The sequence below is a fragment of the Microcebus murinus genome, chromosome 7 (assembly GCF_040939455.1).
Source record: "Microcebus murinus isolate Inina chromosome 7, M.murinus_Inina_mat1.0, whole genome shotgun sequence".
In the NCBI taxonomy this organism is placed as follows: domain Eukaryota; kingdom Metazoa; phylum Chordata; class Mammalia; order Primates; family Cheirogaleidae; genus Microcebus; species Microcebus murinus.
Genome location: NC_134110.1, coordinates 45,941,433 through 45,962,970, shown reverse-complemented (window position 1 = coordinate 45,962,970; position 21,538 = coordinate 45,941,433). Strand labels below are relative to the sequence as shown.

At 36.5% G+C, this 21,538-nt stretch overlaps 1 protein-coding gene and 1 non-coding gene across 9 annotated transcripts in view; one reads left to right on the top strand and one right to left on the bottom strand.

The window, feature by feature from the left end:
• Nucleotides 1-21,538, bottom strand: part of ENPP2 (ectonucleotide pyrophosphatase/phosphodiesterase 2) — a 113,296-nt gene that overhangs the window by 73,980 nt on the left and 17,778 nt on the right. For 4 of the 8 annotated variants that reach the window (XM_076005056.1, XM_012753811.2, XM_076005057.1 and 1 more), the window contains exons 1-2: nucleotides 8,736-8,990; nucleotides 8,411-8,513 (exon numbers count right to left, since the gene is read on the bottom strand). In XM_076005056.1, coding sequence (XP_075861171.1) covers nucleotides 8,411-8,513; nucleotides 8,736-8,768 — 136 coding nt within the window. In that variant the 5' untranslated portion in view covers nucleotides 8,769-8,990. Of the gene's footprint in view, nucleotides 1-8,410; nucleotides 8,514-8,735; nucleotides 8,991-21,538 lie in introns of those variants that run through there. The other 4 variants (XM_012753808.3, XM_076005059.1, XM_012753806.3 and 1 more) reach the window with 3 other exon arrangements.
• On the top strand, nucleotides 2,271-2,350 carry LOC142872208 (small nucleolar RNA SNORD55/SNORD39). The gene has a single exon (XR_012920424.1). It is a non-coding gene; the product is annotated as a small nucleolar RNA SNORD55/SNORD39 (small nucleolar RNA).

Below are 21,538 nucleotides of genomic sequence, written 5' to 3'. Positions count from 1 at the left end.
GCTCACTATAGTCTTTTTGTAATAGGACAGGAGAGGACCTGAAATCAACCAAAGTTGTTTTCCCCATCAAGAAGGAAAGAATAGCTATATTCATAAGTGGAATACTGCCCACTCCTTAAACAGAATGAGTCAGATCTGTGTAGGCAATATGGAAAGATCTACAAAATATATAAATAAGTTTTCTTAAAGAGAAAAGCACAGAACAGTGTTATAGCATTAAATATTATATATTATATTTTGTGTTAAAAAAATAGAAATAAAAAGAACAATAAGGATAGAAATGAAAATCGAAAGAAAAACAGAGCCAGAACTGGAGGTCAGTGAGAGGGAGAGGAGCACAGGGATGGAGAAATGTCCAGGTGGGCACCACTTTTTAAAAGGACAAGTGTGAATAAACCTTTTCCCTCTGTAAGAAAGTGTTTACAGAAATTACATTTGGAGAAAAGAAAGACTTGAAAAGACTTTGTACCTTTCTGTAGTTTGAAATATCTGACATGTTACAAATTCACAGGTAGTAGTTTGGTGTTTTTGTTTGCACATGTTCTCTCTCTCTTTCAGATATGTAAATATATATACACACATATATGTGCATATATGTATATGTATGTATAAAATATTTATCATATATGATATATGTAAATATCCTAAAAATATTATTTATGACATGTTATCTATAATTTTATTTCCTGATTTGCATGTTTATGTGTTTTTATTTTTTATTATTCATATGTACTACTTTTAAAATTAAGAAAAAAACATAAAACAGAAGGAGAACAGCTGGAACCCATACTACTAAGTGAAGTATCCCAAGAATGGAAAAACAAGCACCAGATATATTCTCCAGCAAACTGGTATTAACTGAGTAGCACCTAAGTGGACACATAGGTACTACAGTAATAGGGTATTGGGCAGGTGGGAGGGGGGAGGGGGGTGGGTATATACATACATAATGAGTGAGATGTGCACCATCTGGGGGATGGTCATGATGGAGACTCAGACTTTTGGGGGGAGGGGGGAAATGGGCATTTATTGAAACCTTAAAATCTGTACCCCCATAATATGCCGAAATAAAAATAAATAAAGAAAGAAAGAAAGAAAGAAAGAAAGAAAGAAAGAAAGAAAGAAGGAGAACAGATGTCAAATGACATTTCTAGGTTCACCCAAGCCATTTATCTGAACATCCTGTTTATCCCTTAGTCCTTTGTCCTCTTTAAAGTCCAAGTCACTCAATCCTGGCCTTTATGGCATCAAATCACTTCAACTAAAACAAACAGATTCACTAGACCATGAGATGTGAAACGCTTTTGCATGGTTGATTCTGGGATGTTGAAATGTGTATAAACCATACCAGTTCAGTTTAGGAAATAATGTCCGTTTCTAGTGCAATGCCTTACCTCTGGTGCATAAACCACGTTTTTCTATTGACTTTGGCCAACATGTCAACAGTGCATGCTGAAGCATAAGAAACTATGGGGAGAGGTAGAGTTAAAAAATGTAAAAAAGAAAAAAATACAGAAAAGTCCTATAGGATAATAAAAATAAAGACAAGGAAAGGAGTTATAATTGAATAGTGCTTTTTTAGCTAGGGTCATTCCAACAGTAACCTAATACATTCTGAGTAGTATTCATCCCCATGAACTGCATACACAAATATACTTACTCTGCAGGTAGCTGAGATACTGAGGAGAGACCTAAGGGCACATTGCTTACAGGTGTATGATGTCCCTGATGCATTTCACATTTTCCTGCATCCATGCTCTTTGCTTTTCCCTCATCACAATCTCCTCCCTATTTCTTTCTTTACTTTCAAATTATCTATATAAATTTGTAGCCATGTTTAATATTTCTTCAACCATTCCATCAATGTGGTTTTTACTATTTTCTGACGTTAATCATTCTTTAAATTTGTCCCTCACTTTGTTTTTGAAAATATTTGAATCTCACTCAGTAGTTGGCCCCTATCCTTGCCAAGCCTTACACTGAAGACAGCTTTGTTAGAAAGAGTTGCCCTTGCACTCATAATACAAAGATATATCTTGTAAAAAGTACCGTACTCAAGATTAGGTTATTGAGAGTTTCAACTTAGAGTAAATTCTTGGTCCTGGGTGGATTAGGAGATACCTATGTCAAAATTCATTCTTGGCTGACTTGAATTTAGCTGAAAATGACAGAAAGAAAAATGGGAAGATAAGTTTGAGCTGTGTAGGATGCATTCTAATCCAATAAACCTAAGAAATTTGAGCTGCCATCCCCTTTTAAATAAAATGGAATGAATATACGGTGACACCTCAGGAATGCTGCAGACTCCCATGCACAGTGGAGAAGCCAACCTTGGACAGCTGAGTGTGCAAAACAATTTAAATTAAGTTAATAAATAAATTAAACAGAACAATAGAGTAGAATACTTATTTTGCCTTTCCAGGGCCTATTTCATCCCAGCCATTCTCTTTCATGACAAGCTCTAGTCCCTATTCTTTTCCTAGGAGTTCTATAATTCACCCTCCATGTTCTGACTTTTTCTTTTATACAAATTTTTTATGAATACATAATAAATGTATCCATATACATGTGGATGCATAATATATGTATCCATATGTATATGGATGCATATGGGGTACATGGAATAATTCAACACATTCATATAATTTGTAAAGCTCAGTATATTTGGGATATCCATGTTCACTGTTCTTCACCCTACACCCAGCCTAAGGATAGGACTTCTCTCCTTATTGTACCTGATTCAAATATGGAAAGAATTCCTGATTTATTGTAAGTCTGAGTTTTAAAATCTGTTAATAAGTTTTCCTTTACTTGATCTAAATCAAGAGAACATTGTAGTGAGCACTTGGGATCTATAATTCATTGAAAGATGTGATGAAAAATGAAGGCTCAATGAACTTGTAGTATCCCAAAATTTTCATCATTACTGAGATCTCCATAAAAGCTCAGAACTAATAAGAAAGACAAAAACTAAAAATAAACAAAAAGTACTCAGAAGTATCAAGTCAGAAATATGTGATAAGTATGATGGAGGCCTGGAACTTCTTATGAGGCATTTGCCAATACTTTTATGAGATTCAAATTCTATTGCTGCCTTTTAAATTACATATTCAGATGACGCTATTTTACTTCAAAGATATGTCAGTTCCAGAATCTTGAAAAACAAATGTTTTAAGTCTATAATAAGGACTTCAAATTTTAAAAAATACGTATATATACATCTATGATGTGCATAACAATGTTATGCAACCCTTATTTTTCATGGCAGCATAATTTCATGATTTAAAGAAATATCAGTGTAAAACATGATTTATTTCAATTCAAATTTGTACTTCCGATAGCAACAGGTGCAATTATTTTTGCCTAGTGAAGACTTTATTTCTAAAATAGTCCACTCTTACTGTACATATACAGAGGTAAGGTTGTAGAATCCTGGTGCATTTACTCCATGATATATGGAAAAATTATTACAATCTAATTAGACTGTTGGAAAGAGGCTAATTGATGACAAGAATGGCAACCAAAACATTACTTTCTCCTGGGTTCCCAATCATATTTCCCTCTGAATCCCCCTGTAGAATGAAAATGTTTGAATTTGGATGATGGCCAAGAAATTTGAAAACATTTAGCTCATCCTAAAGCTAGAAGGTCCTTTCTTCTGAGTTTTGTCTGGTCCAATTTCCAGGGTCTGGGATACTGCTCTCCATCTGTCCCTCCCATTCTCTTTGGTTCTTAGCCCAGGTGTTTCCTGAAAGTGAGATTAAAGCCTTGAAACGGGTTCCAAGCTGTGGTTATGCCACCTCCTTTTCTCAAGAGCATTAAAATAAGATAGGTTCCCTGTGTCTATTTCCCTGTTTGAAGTATAACCCACAGGGCAACCTGGAGTATACATGGCTGGCACTCCCAACTCTAGAATTTGATACTGTATTATGCCTCTTCTAGAGAATGTGGTTCATTCTTTCTGATCATACTTTCTTTTATTGAAGTTGCCATCTTTTCTTGATGTTTCTGACCTCATCCCTTAGCAAACAGCACTTACATAAAGGCCTGCATGTCAGCATCTCTGCTTCCTAAACACGTCGCTTTCTGTAAGTACCCATTATTACGGCATCACTGTTATCTCTTTCTCTCCATAGCTGCTGGGACAGATTTCATAGATTTTTTTAAATAAATAAGTCTACCTGAGAAGTTTTTAAACACTTGTACTTTCATAGCATTTATAAATACAATGTTCTCATGTAGAAAGAGCTCACAAATTACAAGAAAAAAGATTTAGTGTGATTTAAAACATAAAACCTTTAACTCAATATCTAAACCATTCAAATAGAATTTAATTGTAATCATTAGTATAAATCTGAATGATCTGCCAATCTGCTACTAAACAATGAAACGTCATTTAAAATCACAGGTATTGCTAACACAATGCGGTATAAATTTAGACACTGGCCTTCATACATAATTGAAGATAAATTAAATGTATCGTAAGATACTTAACACCCTATAACTTTCATCAGCCTTCTTATGGCATTTTCAAAAACTTTTTCAGATAAATAAAGGCAACATTATCCCCATTTTCCTTATTGGAAAATCAGATTTCTAGGCCTCCTTTGAGCTAGCAAAGGCCTAGATAAAATTTTAGATCATCTCACTATATAACTACAGTATTTTTTTCAATAACAAAGAATTTTTCAAATTTTGTACATAGGTTTCAAAGTTTAGAAGTTCTTTTCCAAATATACTTTTGGAAGATTTATTGATTTTTATGGATTCAAAAATCTATGTGATACTCCACTGAAGACTGAGATTTCAGGGTTTTAAGTTTTAAGATACAGCTTTAAGATAAATGAAAGATCACTACACTACTTAACTAAGAACTGAAAAATCTGTGCCTCCTTAGCTTTTATTTCAGAAAATATCATCCCATTGACTTAAACAATTTCTATATTAAATTTAACATAAAGTCACATGACATGATATTCCCCACAAGATAATTTTGCTCCCAGAGTAATGGCTGATATATCTGCCATACTTAGTTTCGTACATTCTATTATGCCAACATTTAAATAGCTTTTCATTGTAGAATAAAATTCCTCAAATTATCAAATGAACATGAACCTTCTTGTCCCTAGTACCATTTTCTAATTTCCCTATAATTCTCAAAATAAAAGCTTTACTCATAAAGTTGTTAGCAACCTTTTTCATTTTATATTTTCCTATGAATTTCATTCATATACTTTTTAACTTTCCTGCCAAGCCACTGAAAATGATGATTAAATGGATGGAACTTTTAAGTCTCTTTTATCCAGCTGTTCACAAGCTCACAAATTTCCCTTTGTCTTTTAAGAGTTAAATGACTTATATTTCAAAGAGGATATTCCATTTCCACCTTGAGACTGAAACAGTATATAAATGACAAGGTTCAGTAAAATGGACTCCTTCATAACACCACAAACATAAACATATTCATGTATACATGAGCACATGAACACCAGTATTATATGTAAATTCTCTCACAGTCTTAAAGTCAAATCAAGTGGACCACATCAGATATATGAGACAAAGCTATCAACCTAAATTGCACTTGTTGTTTACATTTTCTCTTAAAGTTTATTCCAGCTATCTCATTTACCTAAGTGCCCATTATATTTACCCAACAGAATTATAATTAGCTCTTCTCATATCTCCTAATAAATCTATATAAATCTTTTATGATCTGGTACAAGAAATACTATTCTACCATTACTTCCAATAGATCACTAGGTCCTAACAATAAATCCAGCTAAAACTGTGCTAGTTAATTAATTATAACTGTTTGCACTGCCACAACCTTGAAACTAACATCCCAGTCCATAGTACAGCAGGGAGAGTATGAATGTGTGCAGAACATTCTCAGCTACTGTTGAGAATCTGAGGAGCTACAGTTACTAAACAAGAAGCTGCATGCCTTGGAATGGTGAGTCTCACTCTGATCAGTCTCAAGCTAGCCATGTATCAACACCCTTTATATTCCTTCTATTTTTCTAAACACCTTTGAAGCACTGAGTATCCCAGCATTTTTTTGGAGCCTAAAAGTGTTATTGAAAATAGGAATGACTGCATCCCTTCCTGGTGTCTTGTTCCTGGAAATACATAAATTTACTCAATGTTTTCTGATGGGAAGGCTTTGCTAAGAGTCAGAATAATCAATCACATGTATTATTTGAGAAAGATCCTTTTCTAGACACATGTAGGATTTAAAAAGATAAAAAGGCTTAAACTCTCTGCAATATGCTTTCACCCAGTTTCCTAAGTACATCTTTGGTCCTGAATAAAGATTCAGGAGAAATCAACCATAGTGCCTCAACAGCAGGTAAGCGACACTAAAAGAGAAATAAAAAATAAAAAGTGTGCAGGCATACTGAAACCCCAAAACTCAGACTTAAATTGTGTTATATCCTAAGACCAAGATTCATTTAGGTAGAAGTTTAACTAACAAATTATTTTAGATGATATCGTAAGCCTAAGATAATCAATGATTTAATTAAATAATTCAAGAAGCAATTATTTTATAGTATACTTAAGACCACTGACATCTACATATTATAATATAGACTACACTATTTTTTCAGAAATAGCATTGATTCATTAGTTCTACCAGCTGTTTCTTATAACATATGGAATAATTTATGGTAGACAAAATATTTTCAAGGATTAATCTATACTTTTTAAGTTTTCCAGTAGAGAGCACACAAATTCAAGAGGCAAAGAAAGAGAGTAGATCATATACAGTTTTTTTTAATCTAGAAAGAAAATTAGAAATCATCTAGGCCCTCTGATTATACAGCTAAGGGAACAGACTTGACAAGTGACTTGCCTAGGACCACACAGCAAGTTACACAAATCCAGGGTGCCAGTCTAGGACCCTTATGACTATATTCCAAAAAAAGTCAACTTTGAAAATAATGACTGATTCAATTTCACATTCATTAAGGAAACAGCATTTAATTCTTTCAATATCAGTTTTATATTAAGATGATATTAACTGATCCATCTTAATAAGGTAATATATCAAGATGAAACAAAAAAGTTTGTCTTAGGGCACATCAGAAAGAACCAGCCATTGACTCTCAAGTTGCTGGCTTACCCACATGACCATACTAAGGATCTGATCTCCCTATCTGTTCCGTCACAGTGTTAGTGGGAGTGAAAAGGAGTCCTTTGAAAAGAGTGTGTTCTACCAATAAAAACAGCATTGTCTAATCTAGCCATCTACTTTCTTCTCCCTCCTCCATAGAAGACAAGCATCTTGTCCATTTGGCTCCCTGGTTGCTGCAATTTTTATGATCTATTTTCTCACTCTTCACCCCAACCACACCCACTTCTACTCACTAACCCACTTCTAATATTCGTTCAACTTTCTGGCATGACTCTAAAGTAACTTACTTGAGATGAGGAGGATTTGTTATTCCATCAATGTATGTATCATAACTTTGCTAATAATAAAAGTCTGCCGTGGCTAAACAGAGACAGGTGATGGTCTTTTATAATAATCAGATCAAGAAATACAAACACACAATTCACAGGAAGAAAGGCAAACATGCTGAGATGTCAGGGAAAGTCAAGAAAATATTGTTCCCTAGAGTATCCATTACTTAAAATATAATTTTTATTTCTAAAACCATCAGCAGCTCCAATTTCCAGGAAATTAACCAACTCACTGCTTAAGACCTGGTCAGTTAAGCACCCTCTGTCTGCACAAGGAGTGCCTTTATAAGAATTCCCACGCTGCTTATGATGCAGTGTATTGTAAAAAGAAACTCTTTCACTTTGGTTCTATTAGTTAAGTCAAAGTACACTATTAAAAATTACCTTTCCTTATGCCAAAAGAAAAGACAATGAGTACAAATCAATCCTATAAACTCATTAAGTACCTCCTCTCTTTTATGCCTTTCCAAGTTTAGGTAAATCTTAAAGTCCTAACTTTCCGAAGTTTTATAAAGACAGTTCACTGTCTTTTTTTCCTTTTATTCCTCTTTTTCCTAGGTCAGAACTTTCTGGCGGCAAATACTATATCCTATATCATATGACAGCAAATCATATTTGTGTATCTCCGATATTAAGACAACACCTGTCCTCACCACTTCCACTTTAGCCTTATCCATAGACAAGAGTTTAACTGTGTCTTAACATTTATAAATTTCACAGTACAAAGATTAAAATAGCCAGCTATCATGAAACATAAATGCTCTTTAATTAGAACCACACTCTCTCATCTGAATTATTCATATAGGCGGTTTTATTCCAGGGAAATTTAAGTCTAACTTAGTTATACTGCAAAATTATCTTAAAGGTAAATTTCTTAATGAGCTTGTGATTACCTGGTATACAGTATTTTTAAAAAATTGAAAATGCATATAGTTGCTACACTTGCCTGTAGGAGGACCTTCATCCCATTCTTCTGCCCTCTTAATTCGATGTGCAGTGAATCCTAAGCAGATATTGACTCCAACAGCAAAAGTGAACAGGGATATTATCTAAGGGAATGAAGAGATCAAGTTGTCAAATACAGCTAGACAGGACTAAATCAAATTGCATGAAGGCAATTCAAATGACTTCAACATTAACCACCCAATCCTACAACTTCTAAAATGCACCATAAGGTGCTGTCTTAATTTAAATAACAAAAAGAAAAATTCAGATCAGCCACTGATTCTGAAGCCCAAGTATTTTCCCCTGTCATTCCATCATTCTCCCACCTGGTACGACTGGAGCGAGCTTCTCCTTGCCATGTCAGAGGATTCTTGGAAAGCCTTTTGCAGCGTGTTCTCTCTGCCTACACTGAAGGCACTGCTTTTGGGGCTCCGAGTTTAGTCTATTAACTACAAGCAATCCCACCTGGGAGGTTGACAGGCTCATCTGATTTGTCCAGAGCCTGATTTCATCACAGCTTGTTCACAAATCCCAGCTCTCGGCATAAGAGGCTTAAGATATCATCTTCCTTTTCCCCACCCCCTTATCGGCCCCTCCCCTAACCCACACACACTTTCATGTGGTATCCTCTGGCAACTGGAGGGTTTCTTATGTTGCTGTGGCCAATAACAGTGCATGTTCATTTTCCTTCCCTCACAAAAACATGGTTTGTCAAAAAGAAACCAAATGTATTTTATCCGATAAAAATGAAACAGAGCTCTGCAAGGGCTTCTACCAGCTTTAAGCTTTTAAGGTTTACAATGTAGTGATTCAATGTCGTCAACCTCACAACTTTATTTTTTTAAAACAAGGAAAGTTCTGTCATTTACAAACCTAATAACGTTCCTGTCTTTCCCATTTATTTATTTTGCTGGCAGTTTGAACGCCCCTTTCCCTATTACCGCATTCTCAGCGACTTCTGACTCCTCAAATGTTTCTCACGATGAAATCTCCCCAAAATTGTAACTAGCATAAAAGATAGCATTATTTTCCCCATGTTGCTCAAGTTTAGAGAAGTTACTTTTATCAAAATACTGGAAATGCCAGCTAAGCAGCATAAAGTCCTTCTGCCTTATGAAGAAAGACAAAATGACCTCAGTCTCTGTCTCTTCTTCCCAGAAAAAAAAACTCTTAGCTTTTGGTGGTTTTGAGGGGGAAGGGTGGGAGACTGGGGGTGGGGGGGGGGACAGGGGTGGTGGTGGTAGGGAATGGGATAGAAAAGCTTTATTAGCAATTGAATTTAGGAAGGAAATCTCAATGGCAGCAAGAATTGAGATTTAAAGAACTGTTTCCCTAGTTATTTCCCAGTTAAATTACCATCTAGCCACCAAACACTGTGTCCTTTGAGGCTATCGTGAGTGCCAGAGTCTCTTTACTAAGCAATTTGGCAACCAGTACACTCTCTAAAGAAGAAATCAAGATCTCTAAATCTGAGGGCTGTTTAAATATTATATGCCTTTAGGATTGAAAAGAAGGAAGGTTTGTTTTTGGCTTTTCCCTCACCAGGCCCGAGGTCCGGTGACTGTCATTCTTGCACAGCGCATGTGTTCGTACATAAACAAATACGAGACTTACCATGCAACAGATTACTAACGGAGTAGTGGCTCTACTCAAATAAAACATGATAGCACAAAAGCAAGAACTTGTTTATAGTGGATTGTATAGTAGGTCTGGGTTTCATTATAGATTTTAGGATTTAGTAACAGCTAATTGAAAAAAAAAAAGAAAGAAAGAAAATATACTGCCAAACTTTAAGTCGCTTTTCTAAAATCCTTTTAGTTTTGCACTCTTGCAGAGATGGCAGGCTTATAAATTTTTCTATATAAGTCTCTTGCTTTAGTCTGTACACCATACTGAACTGATTTGGACTTGGGTATTTAGCAAGGCTTATAAAAGATGTTAACCCCATATAAGATTTTTCTGCTATTTATGTTAAATTTCAAAAGACAAACCTGCCGTTATAGAGAAAAACTATAAACCCAAAAGGAAAATATCATGGCAATCCTGTTATTTCATTGTATGCCACAGTGTCCCAAATGTTCTGAAACACCAGCCTCCTCTTCTCTGCAACCTCCCTAGGCTTTGCCAGAGTCCAGCAACTTTTGACTTTATCTGGCATTTGATTGTATAAACCCAGCTTGAGGACAAGGAAGGCTTCCCTTAAAAAAAAAAAAAAAAAAACTTAGAGCTCAGGAGCTGAACATCATCCATGAAGTTTTTCTTTGACATGCGGATTAGCAGTGCAGGGGGTTGGGGAGAGCTGTAAGAGTAACAACCAACTTCGTCCAGAATTGGCTTCTGTACAACACTTGTTACCCATTACCCAAAAGGGTTGAGCTCAGCCACTATTTCTGTTAACTGTTCTGCCAAAGAACTTTATCTTTACCAACTTATTGTGCATAAGGAACTTATTAACACACTCACACAAGCGTGCATGTGCACCCACATATCATCCAGCCATAGTTAAACAGAATTTTACTACAAAGTGATTATGATCAATTAACTGTCAGAGGATGACCAAAATCCCTACCTCAGGCATCAAATCAACTGCAAAATACCCCTCATTAGCTAAAGCTCAGAAAAACAAAAAGCCTGATAATGAGTAAAGTAGGTTGAGAGATTCAACTAAAAACTGGAAGATAGTCCAAAACCTTCTATAAAAAAACTAAATTAAGAAAGTTCACTTGTTATGGTGTTTAAGATTTTGGTATAAGGTCACACGTGGCTGGCTCAGGAAACAAGAAAGTGCATGTGAAAGACTGAAAAATGAACTTCCCGCATGGGTTATTAATCCAGCCATATTTCAGAGAACACTGCCCCCTGGCAGAAGAAAACCTAGAACTATAAACAAATCTCTCAACAGTCTCAGTCCCTGGAAATCATTCTGTGGTTCTCAAACTTTATTGGGCATAAGAATTACCCTGGGGGCTTGTTTAAAACACTGATGTTTATGATATTTATGCCTGATGTTTACTCCCCAAGATTTTGATTCATTAGGTCGTGGCAAGGGTGGGGGAGAAGAAAGAGGAGTTTAGGGGCCAGACAAGAACTGGCACGATAGGATATTTTGATGCAAGTCATATAAGGACCGCATTTAGAGAAATGGAGCATTAGAATAAATTATTCTGAATTAGTTTGTTTATGACCTGCACATTGAATTGTTTGGCTTACTTCATAATGGAGCTTTACCATATTATTAACAGCATTCACTATTAATTGGACATTAAAGTTTAGATGTCTTAATGACAAACTTTGGCTATTCCTCCAGAGAAATCATCTGCAAACTGCTAGCACCAGAGCAGTATTTTATTTACTTTGCTGGTGGTACAAAACAGCAGTGTATGTATTGCTCAATTGCAATATAGTAGTTGCATTTATACAAATGCACAGTCTATCCTTTCATGAAATGCTTCTATGAATCCTTGTTCCAAGCCCTGATTAGATAAAAAGGCTTGGGGTGAACAGTGAAATTTGAAAGATATGTGATTAAGGACTGTCACTCTTGCTGCCTGCAGCAATTATGAAATTGTCACCAACTGGTTGAAACTTTATCTATATCCAGTTTCTCATTATGCAGAATTGACATGACTTGACTTACTATTATTCCTAGAATAATTCTAAGAAAATGTATATGATGTTAGATAATTATTGACCACGTGATTTTCAGTAGTGTCATTTAGTAGTAACTACAGCACATACACTACTGTAGTGAGAAAACAGTGCCCACGTATATTCTGCCTATTCTATGTTAAAACTCTTTTAAGTCTTGTTTTTAAATTGTGCTGTGGTTGAGGACTATTAGAAAATTCAGAATAAATACTGGACAACAATCTTTGCTAAAGAGATTTACCAATCTAAATTGAGCAGAAATTTTTGACAGCTCATAGAGGAACAAGCTGGCTCAATTGCTCCCACAATCCAGGGCTGCAGATGTGTATAAAGTAGATACCACTTAAGATTCTAAACCACATAAGCCAAGTTTTATGGGTAATCTATAATCCCACAGGGTTCTCTAGCAGAGGAATAACGATGCAAACAGGACGGGTACTATTACTCACTACACAATTGAAAGCTGAAATCAACAGTCACATCTTTCAAAGATTTTAACTCATGTCATAAACTTCTATGAATTACATTTACTCCCAATGGATCTAAGCATAAGCCCCTACACGAGAACCATCTCTGCCCTTTATGAATATTGCACAAATATTCATTAGCTACTACTATGTACCACGCACTGTTCTGGGTACTAGTACTACCTAGAAAGCTGAGCCACACATAGTCCCTGACCATCAATCAAATAGACACAGAAATAAATGTACAGCTGCAACTGTGGGAAACACAGAAGTGAAGAGATAAATAGTGCTGTGAGAACATAGAATTCAGTTACCTACTTAGGGGGATCACAGAAGAATGTGTGAAGTAAATGTCAATTGAGCTGGGATTTGATGTGTGGGTGAGAGTGAGGAACTAGATTAAAATAGGAGGAAAGAATTCTAGACAAAGGGGGCAGAATGTACAAAAGTTCTGTGTAGGATGGAGTCACGGCACATCCACAAGACAGAGAAGAACCATTTTGACCAGTGTAGGGAGAGCAGAAGTGAGTGTGGAAGAAAGGGAGCCTGGAAGGTTAGGAGAAGCTGGTCACATGGGGCCTCACTGGTCATGTTAGGTGGTATTGTCTTTACCCTAAAAAGAACAGAAAGGCCTTACAAGGCTTAAGCAGGTGGAGATTTAATCAGATTTTGAAGCATTAATCTCTGTACAATGTGGATATGAATTAGAGCAACTCAAGAATGGATACAGCAGATAAGTTTGGAAATATTGGCAGGAATCCAGACAAAAGATAGTGACAGCTTGCACTAAGGAGGCTCTGATGTCAATGGGAAGGGAGACTTGTTAATGAACTGGGTATGGGAGCCAAAGGGCAAGAAGGTGTTAAGGTATCACTCCTGAATTAATAAATGCCTAACAATTATGATGACCAAATACATACTTAGTAAAGTCACTTCTTAAATTTTGATTGGATTGTCAGAAAGATAGAGATATGTATCTATTTGCTGACACCCTAGAATTAAACAGTTGAAATAGGGGACATGACTAATAGCATTAAAACATTTGTCAATCATTTCTAAAATCATAGAGGGAAACTGTTTTAGAGTAATGTTATATTGGACTTTAAACACTAGCAATATATTTATTCATAATTGAGCTTTTTAAAGCATTACTCCAGGAAATAACTCAGCTTTCTTCCTAACTCTAGCTTATGACATGTTAAAACTCAAAACTCAATTGAACTATTTCTTTCAGCTACTCTGAAACCTGTATGCTCGATGTTAAAGCAAATGGAGAGGTTGGTAACAGTTTGGAGAGATGAGTCACCGGCACATATGTGAGCCCCATGAAGGTTTTCATCTTTGAGTTGACTTTGTAAAGTTACTGTGCAATACATGAGCATGAATGAGTGGGTAAATGACTGGAGAGAAACTGTTTTACCAAAAGCTTTACCATAGGGTTGAAGACTCCTATCCTTTACCCTGCTGTCTCACAGGGGCTATTGTCAACTCCACTTGCAGATGAGAAAAGGTGGTCCAAAGAGTACGTGAGTCTCCAAAATGGTAGAGTAAGTGACTGAGTCAGGCCTCCTCAGCCAGCTGAGTCCTCTTTCCACTACAGCATGTTGTGTCTATTATACCACATGAGGGTGTCCACTCAGCATACCCAAAATGCATACCCAAATGCATCTACCTAAACAACCAGTCCACATTCCCAACTTCATTGCTTTTCAGGAGAATCTTAAAACCACTTTTTGTTCTACTACAATCTTTCATTTCTTGTTTCTCATCAGACACCATGTCTATAGATTCTGGTTAATAATTATAACCATTGCCAACATTTATCAGAGCTTGCTGAGTACTATTAGGACCTAAATTATCTTCCTATGGGATAATGTTTAGATTCATCCCTCTACTTCAGTCTTCTGGACGCACATTAGAAAGTCCTCTCATAACTGCTCTTCCTGTTGGCACTCTCTGCCCCTCCAAACATCATTCATTGCATCCTCTTGTATCCAACCTATAATTCATTCCTATTTATTACCCAAAGAGTCCTAAACAAAATGCATATCTATTAATTTTTCTCCTGAACTTAAAACCTTTCAGTGGCTTCATATCAAAGAAGTTATCAAAATATAATCTCTGGGCCAGCAGGGTTAGAATCACCTGGTAACTTGTTAGAAGTACAATTCCTCAGAGCCTACCTCACACCTACTGAATCAGAAGCTCTGGGGCTGAAGCCCAGAATTTGTGTTTTAACAACCCCATTGGGTGATTCTGATGCAAGTTTGAGAACCATTGGATAAAATCCAAACTGCTTGGCCAGGTACATAGGACCCTAAATGCAAAATAAGCTCCCTGAATCCAAATCACAGGTCTACCATTTTTTAACTGTGAGACCTTATATGACCCTTAGACATACTACTTCTCCATCCTAAAACTCAGTTTTCTCATTCATATCCATCTCCTAGGATTCTTGAGAGTATTACATGAAATAATCCATGTAAATCACCTAGCACAATGCCTGGCACAGAACAATGATTAATAAATGTTAAGGTTTCTTAATTAGAGAAATATTTGCTGCTGTTTGATTAAGTTGAGCTCTTTCACACCTCCATTCCTTAACATACATAGTTGCTTTGACCTAGAATGTCCTTCTCCACCTAATCTCCCTGACAAAACTCAACATATCTATGAAAATTCAAGTCAGACACCACTCCACTGTGAAGCCTCCCCAGTTTTGCCCTCCTCTCCACGTAGAACATTAGGCTCCCTTTGCTGCATTACCAGATTGTCTGTAATCACTTTTTAGGTAGCTCCATCCCTGTGATCTCTCTAAGTGCAGAGACCAGGCATCCTTGCACCTCACAGAGCTTTGCAGCCTGCCTGGAATATAACGAGCAATACAAGACAATAAACGTTACTTGGCACCAAGAAAGTTGAATTGTGGTCCTTGCTTTCTTACTAACTAGCTATGCCACTGAAAGCCTGTGCTGCTTCATCTGTAAAGCAGGGTTATTAGGCTAACTTGGTGGGGTTTATCCCTTTTTACCAACATTAAAACTTTGTTTTCAAATAAAATCTTAAAACGAATGCCAACATCTACATTTGGAGCTGCCATACTTGAAGTGAGGGTGGGGAACCAGGATCCCACCTAACCAAGCACCTACTTCTCCCCTATGGCACCTTCTCGGGAACCTAGAAATTTGAGGAGTGCAATTTGTGAAAGCAAACAAACAAAAGTCAATAGCTAAGTTAGTTCCAATATTTAAATACTGTTCTAAATCCAATCCTTTCATTGTAGTATTTAGATACATTCACACACACCAAAATCTGACCTCGTAAGCCAAATCTTTCATTGATGAGTGACAGAAACTCTCACTCCAGGCAAGCCCTTTCTACGAGAAGTCCAGGCTCATTTCTGCAGCCACACTTCTTATCATACTGTTTCTCAGTCCTCAAAGTCTCCCCTTTCCTTTGTTCTTGTCCAAATCTTGGTCAATCCATAGTCTTCTCCAAGTCTCAGCGACTTCAGGAGAAACTCCCTCACAACTGCAGCACCCACTGCATCATCCTCATTTCAAGAACCTAGAGATTCTACCCAAGACATTTATCTCTTATCTCGCTAGGGTTCCCTGTTATTTTGAGTTATTTCTTGTCTCAGCAATGAGACCGCAAATTTCCCAGAGAACAGGAGAAGAAACAAGATGGTATAGAGGCTAAGAGTGTGAATTCTGGAGTCCAATAAACTTGAGTCTGGCACTTTCAAGCATGAAAACTTGCTTAACTTCTCTAAAATATGGGCTTCTTTTAAAGAAATAATAATTATCACCCAGGGCTGACATGAAGACCAAATGGCATAGTGTATGGCAAGCAAGTAGCTCAGTGCTAAAACATAGAAAACACACAAGTATTCACCATTACTATATACAGGAGGATAAAGTCTGCATCATCTCCTGTCATGTTCTCAGCATCTTCCAAAGTGCTGGGTATGTATATAACAGGTGCTTAGTAGTGGCATAGGTTCTAGGAAAATTCCTTTACTTATCGAGAGATTATATGTAGATTAAAGTTAATAATGTTACCTTTTTTGCATTCTTTCTAACCTCATGAGAAAATGAACAGCCTTTATTTAGCAAACGGTGGGGTGATTCTGGAAACAGCACTGAAGGACAGGGTTTAGTCATGCAAAGACCCTCTATTTCAATTGGAAAGTCCCAAGAAGTTACACTTCAACTCAACAAATGTGTTGAACTCAAACCTAAAAGGAAGTTTATACTTGCTACGGGAATGGTATCATCACATGCTTACCAGCACGGTGGTACTCTCTCAGGGAGGAAGCAAAATTGCCATTTCTGTGATTCCCCTTGCAATCAAACAACTGCTAGTGATAGTCAACAAACTAGGAATAGGAGACAACTTCCTCTGCCTGATAAAGGCTTCTACAAAAAAACCCATATAGCTTACATTAGCATACTTAATGGTGAATGGCTGAATGCTTTTCTCCTAAGATCAGAAGACAAGAATGCCTTCTCTTGCCACTTTTATTCAACATTGTATTTCTAGTCAGAATAATTAGGGAAATAAATAAATAATAAACAAACACCATCCAAATTTAAAAGGAAGAAATAAAACTATCTCTATTTACAGATGACATGATTTTGTATATAGAAAATCCTAATGAATTCACAAAAAAAAGTATGGAAACTAATTAACGAGTTCAGGAAGGTTGCTTGCCACAAGAAAAGTATGTAAAAAAAAAACAGTTGTATTTTTATACATTAATAATGAATAATCTAAAATGAAAATAAGAAAAAAATACATTTATCATATTATCAAAAAATTTAAAATACTTAGGAATCAATTCAACAAAAGAAATGAGATTTTTACACTAATACTTACAAAGAATCACTGAAATATATCAAAGAAGACCTAAATAAATGGGAAAACCTCCATGTTCATGGATTGGAAGACATTGTTGTCAATAAGGCAGAAAGTGAAAAGATGACCTACAGAATGGGAGAAAAAATTGGCAGATCATATATATGATAAGGGTCCAGTATCCAGTAATAAAAAGACAGATAACACAAATGTTTTGAATGGTCAAACGATTGGAATATACCCTTTTCCAAAGAAGATATATAAATGGACAATAAGTACACAAAAGTTTGCTCAACATCATTAGTCATTAGGAAGATGCAAATCAAAACCAGGAGATACTACTTCATACCCACCAGGATGGCTAAAATTAAAAAGACAGCCAATAACAAGTGTTAGAAAGGATGTGGAAAAATGGATTGTAAAATGGTACAGCCATTTTGGAAAGAAGTTTGGCAGTTGCTTAAAATGTTAAATATAGGGTTATCCATATGACCTAGAAATTTCATACTTATGGATATACCCAAGAGAAATTAAACATACTTCCACATGAAACTTAAACACAAATGTTCACAGCAGCATTATCAACTGAGGAATGGATAAACAAAATGAGATGTATTCATGCAATGTAATATTATTCAGCAATAAGAAGTAATGAAATTCTGTACATGCTACAACATTATGAACTTTGTAAACACCATGCTAGGTGAAAGAAGACAGCCACAAAAGCTACATATCATATGATTTCATTTATATGAAACATCTAGAATAGGCAAACTCATAGATAAGGAAAGTAGATATGAGGTTGTCAGGGGATAGAACAGTGACACTCTACTGAGCATGAGTTTTTGTTTAGGAAGGACAAAATGTTCTAAAATTACATAATGGAGATGTTTACACATTTCAGTGAATGTAATAAAAACCACTGAAATGTACAGGTTAAAAGAGTGAATTTTATGATATATAAATTATGTCCCAAATTATATCTCAAAAGAAAAGCTGCTATCTAAAAAAAGAGCTAGTGAGATTAGGCCTATAGAGAAGCAAATTTAAAGCATGTGGATCCACCGAAAAGGAATGTTAACCTAGATTTCCAGTCCTCAGTTCTGTGCATTCAAAGTTGTTTCCAGAGTCACCCAAGTCATCCTCTGAACCTGACAATGAACAGGAGGACTGAAGAGTGTGAGTCATGGTGTGGATTTCTCTTAACCAGCCCCTATGTGATGAAACCCTCTGCATCCCTGAAAATAGAAAGGATTCCTGGGACTTTGTCAAAGGAATTCAGGCCCTCTCCCATACCTCTGTCATCATATTTTCTGTTTTATTTTACTTTCAAATAAAACAGCATAAAAGAGAACCTAGTTCTTGCCTACAGATCTCCAAGGTCTTGAATCTTAATGCAGAAAACTGTAAACAGAGTTTGTAGGACAGTTGTGGGAATTTAAGAACAATAAAGCCTTACATTTGGAGAATATTTCTTTAAAAAAAAAAAAAAAGCAACCCTATGAATTGGAGAGATCAAGGCTCACTCCCTCTTCTGAATTTGCAATCAATAAAACCAAAAGCCTGTCCATAAGTAGGGTCACAGAGCTAAAGGACCTCTGACTGGGAGATTGGGATAGCCCACATGGCAGATGGGCATTTGATACATTGTTGAATTATAGGTAGAGTTTTTATTTATTTATTTTTTGAGTAAAGAGGGTAAGGACATTGCAGGCAGAAGAAATTCCACGAGCAAAGACTCAAAAATTTCAAAAAAGGTGAAAGAGAAAGAGAAAAGCAAGTATGTACACATGGTACCATACCTGGCATGGAGCACACAATCTGTCAAGTGGTGGCAGGTATCTAGTAAATGCTTGCACTTTGCCAGGCAATATACCAGGGACATTTACGTATATTGCCTCATTTAATATCCATAAAATCTTTATGGTATTATCATTCTCAATATATGAGAAAACAATCTCAAATGTATCAAACCCTTTGTCCAAGTTCAAGTACCTATTAAGTGGGGGAGTCATCTTTTCTCCATGATTTTCCAGTGAGGATTACAAAATTGGGAAGATCTGAAAGGAATGGAAATTTCAACTCTCTTCTGGAAGAAACCTGAGTCTATTAAAAGCAGAGGATCTGATAAATGTTTGATGTGTCTTGATACCTGATAATGTTTCCTAATGAGAAGGTAATAGAAGCCACAGATTAACCCATTCTAGGTTGACCTTGTCCTGACACAAAAAGAGAATAAGCTGGAAATGAGAAAGTTACCAGAACCTTGGTCATCATAGCCATATTTCAAAGTTCCCAAGAGCTCAGAGAGAGTGCTGGTCATTATCAGACAATCACTCTAAGCTTTGGAAAACCAGAGTTAAAACAATTCATATTATTGTAACAGTGATGCAACACAGATTTAGTAAGCACCCACTGAAATATTAGCTAATGCTTACTGAAAGCTTTCCCTTATGCCAAATACTACTTGATATCAGGGACAGTAAGATAAAAGACATGTTTTAACTGGGAGAAGGGGAAGTGTCTTAGTCCACTCAGGCTGCTCTAACAAAATGCCATAAGCTGGGTGGCTTATATATACCAGAAATTTGTTTCTCACAATTTAGGAGGCTGGGAAGTCCACAATCAAGGATCCAGCAGGTTTGGTGTCTAGTGAGGGCCACCCTGCCTCAGAGAAATCCGTCTGCTCATTGTAACCTAACATTATGAAAGGGGCCAGGGTCTTTGTGAGGTCTCTTTTATAATGATACTGAACCATTCATAAAGGCTCCACCATTACAACCTAATCACCTCCCACTGGCCCCACTTCCTAATTCATCACTTTGGGAGCTGGAATTTCAATGTATGAATTTTGGGAGGCCATAAACATTCAGATCATAGCAGGAAATCAATAGTTGTTAAAACACATTATCATAGAGTTATGCATTGGAGGTTGGTGGTTACTAAGAATTGCCTCCCTTGATCTCTAGTTCAACCCACTTCCAGCCTTTCTTCTTGTCCTGCAGATTTTTTGTAGGATTGGTTATAGACACAGTTTATAGACTCTTGCCAACCATGCTCCTGAGAATGTCATTAGAGAGGATGAGATTTGGACAGCAGAATCGAGATCCATCTTCCTATCCCTTTTAACTATTGTGCAAACAAGATCATAGAAATTATAGGTTTTCTGCAACATTATTTCAGTATCTATTCTCCAGCTTCCTAAGCATCAGGAGACACCTGTGGACGTGACAGACACGGTAGCTTCCTGATTACTGAATCACATATGTAAGGTTTGTTTCTGAACTGAGTATTCCAGTGACAGCTAGCTGCCATGTACTATATTCCATGAATATAGCACTGAATCGAAGTTCAATAATACCTTGACAGGATGAAATCAAGAGTTGAAAAAGAAAAGGTTTGAGAGAGAGAGCCAGGTCAATCCATCTGGGATAACATTCTTGACATAAAATACAAAATTCAGTTATACAACTTCACACTAAGAAAGACTAGCATTAATAACAATTCTTGGGCCAGGCATGGTGGCTCACGCCTGTAATCCTAGCACTCTGGGAGGCCAAGGTAGGCGTATTGCTCGAGGTCAGGAGTTTGAAACCAGCCTGAGCAAGACCCTGTCTCTACTAAAAATAGAAAGAAATTAATTGACCAACTAAAAATATATATACAAAAAAAAAAAAAATTAGCCGGGCATGATGGCACATGCCTGTAGTCCCAGCTACTCGGGAGGCTGAGGCAGTAGGATTGCTTGAGCCCAGGAGACTGAGGTTGCTGTGAGCTAGGCTGATGCCACGGCACTCTAGCCTGGGCAACCAAGTGAGATTCTGTCTCAAAAAATAATAAAAGAAAATAAAATAACAATTTTTGTTAAAGAAACCTGGGAGTTTTTGTTACCTCCAAGCTCCATGGAAGCCCATGCTTGACTTCAGCTCTAAATAATCTCATTTTATCATAGGCTCATTTAATAAATGATTACTGCCCAGATCAAGGGAAGGAAAGTTTCAGCTGAACTTACTCCATCTGGATTGTGTTCACCTCCAGATATCTCATTTTAGGAGGTCATTAAGAAACCAGACAGCACTGAGAGAGGCACAACAAGGATAATGAAGGATTGGAGATTATCACCCAATCCATTCATTAGTTCACTCATTCCTTTG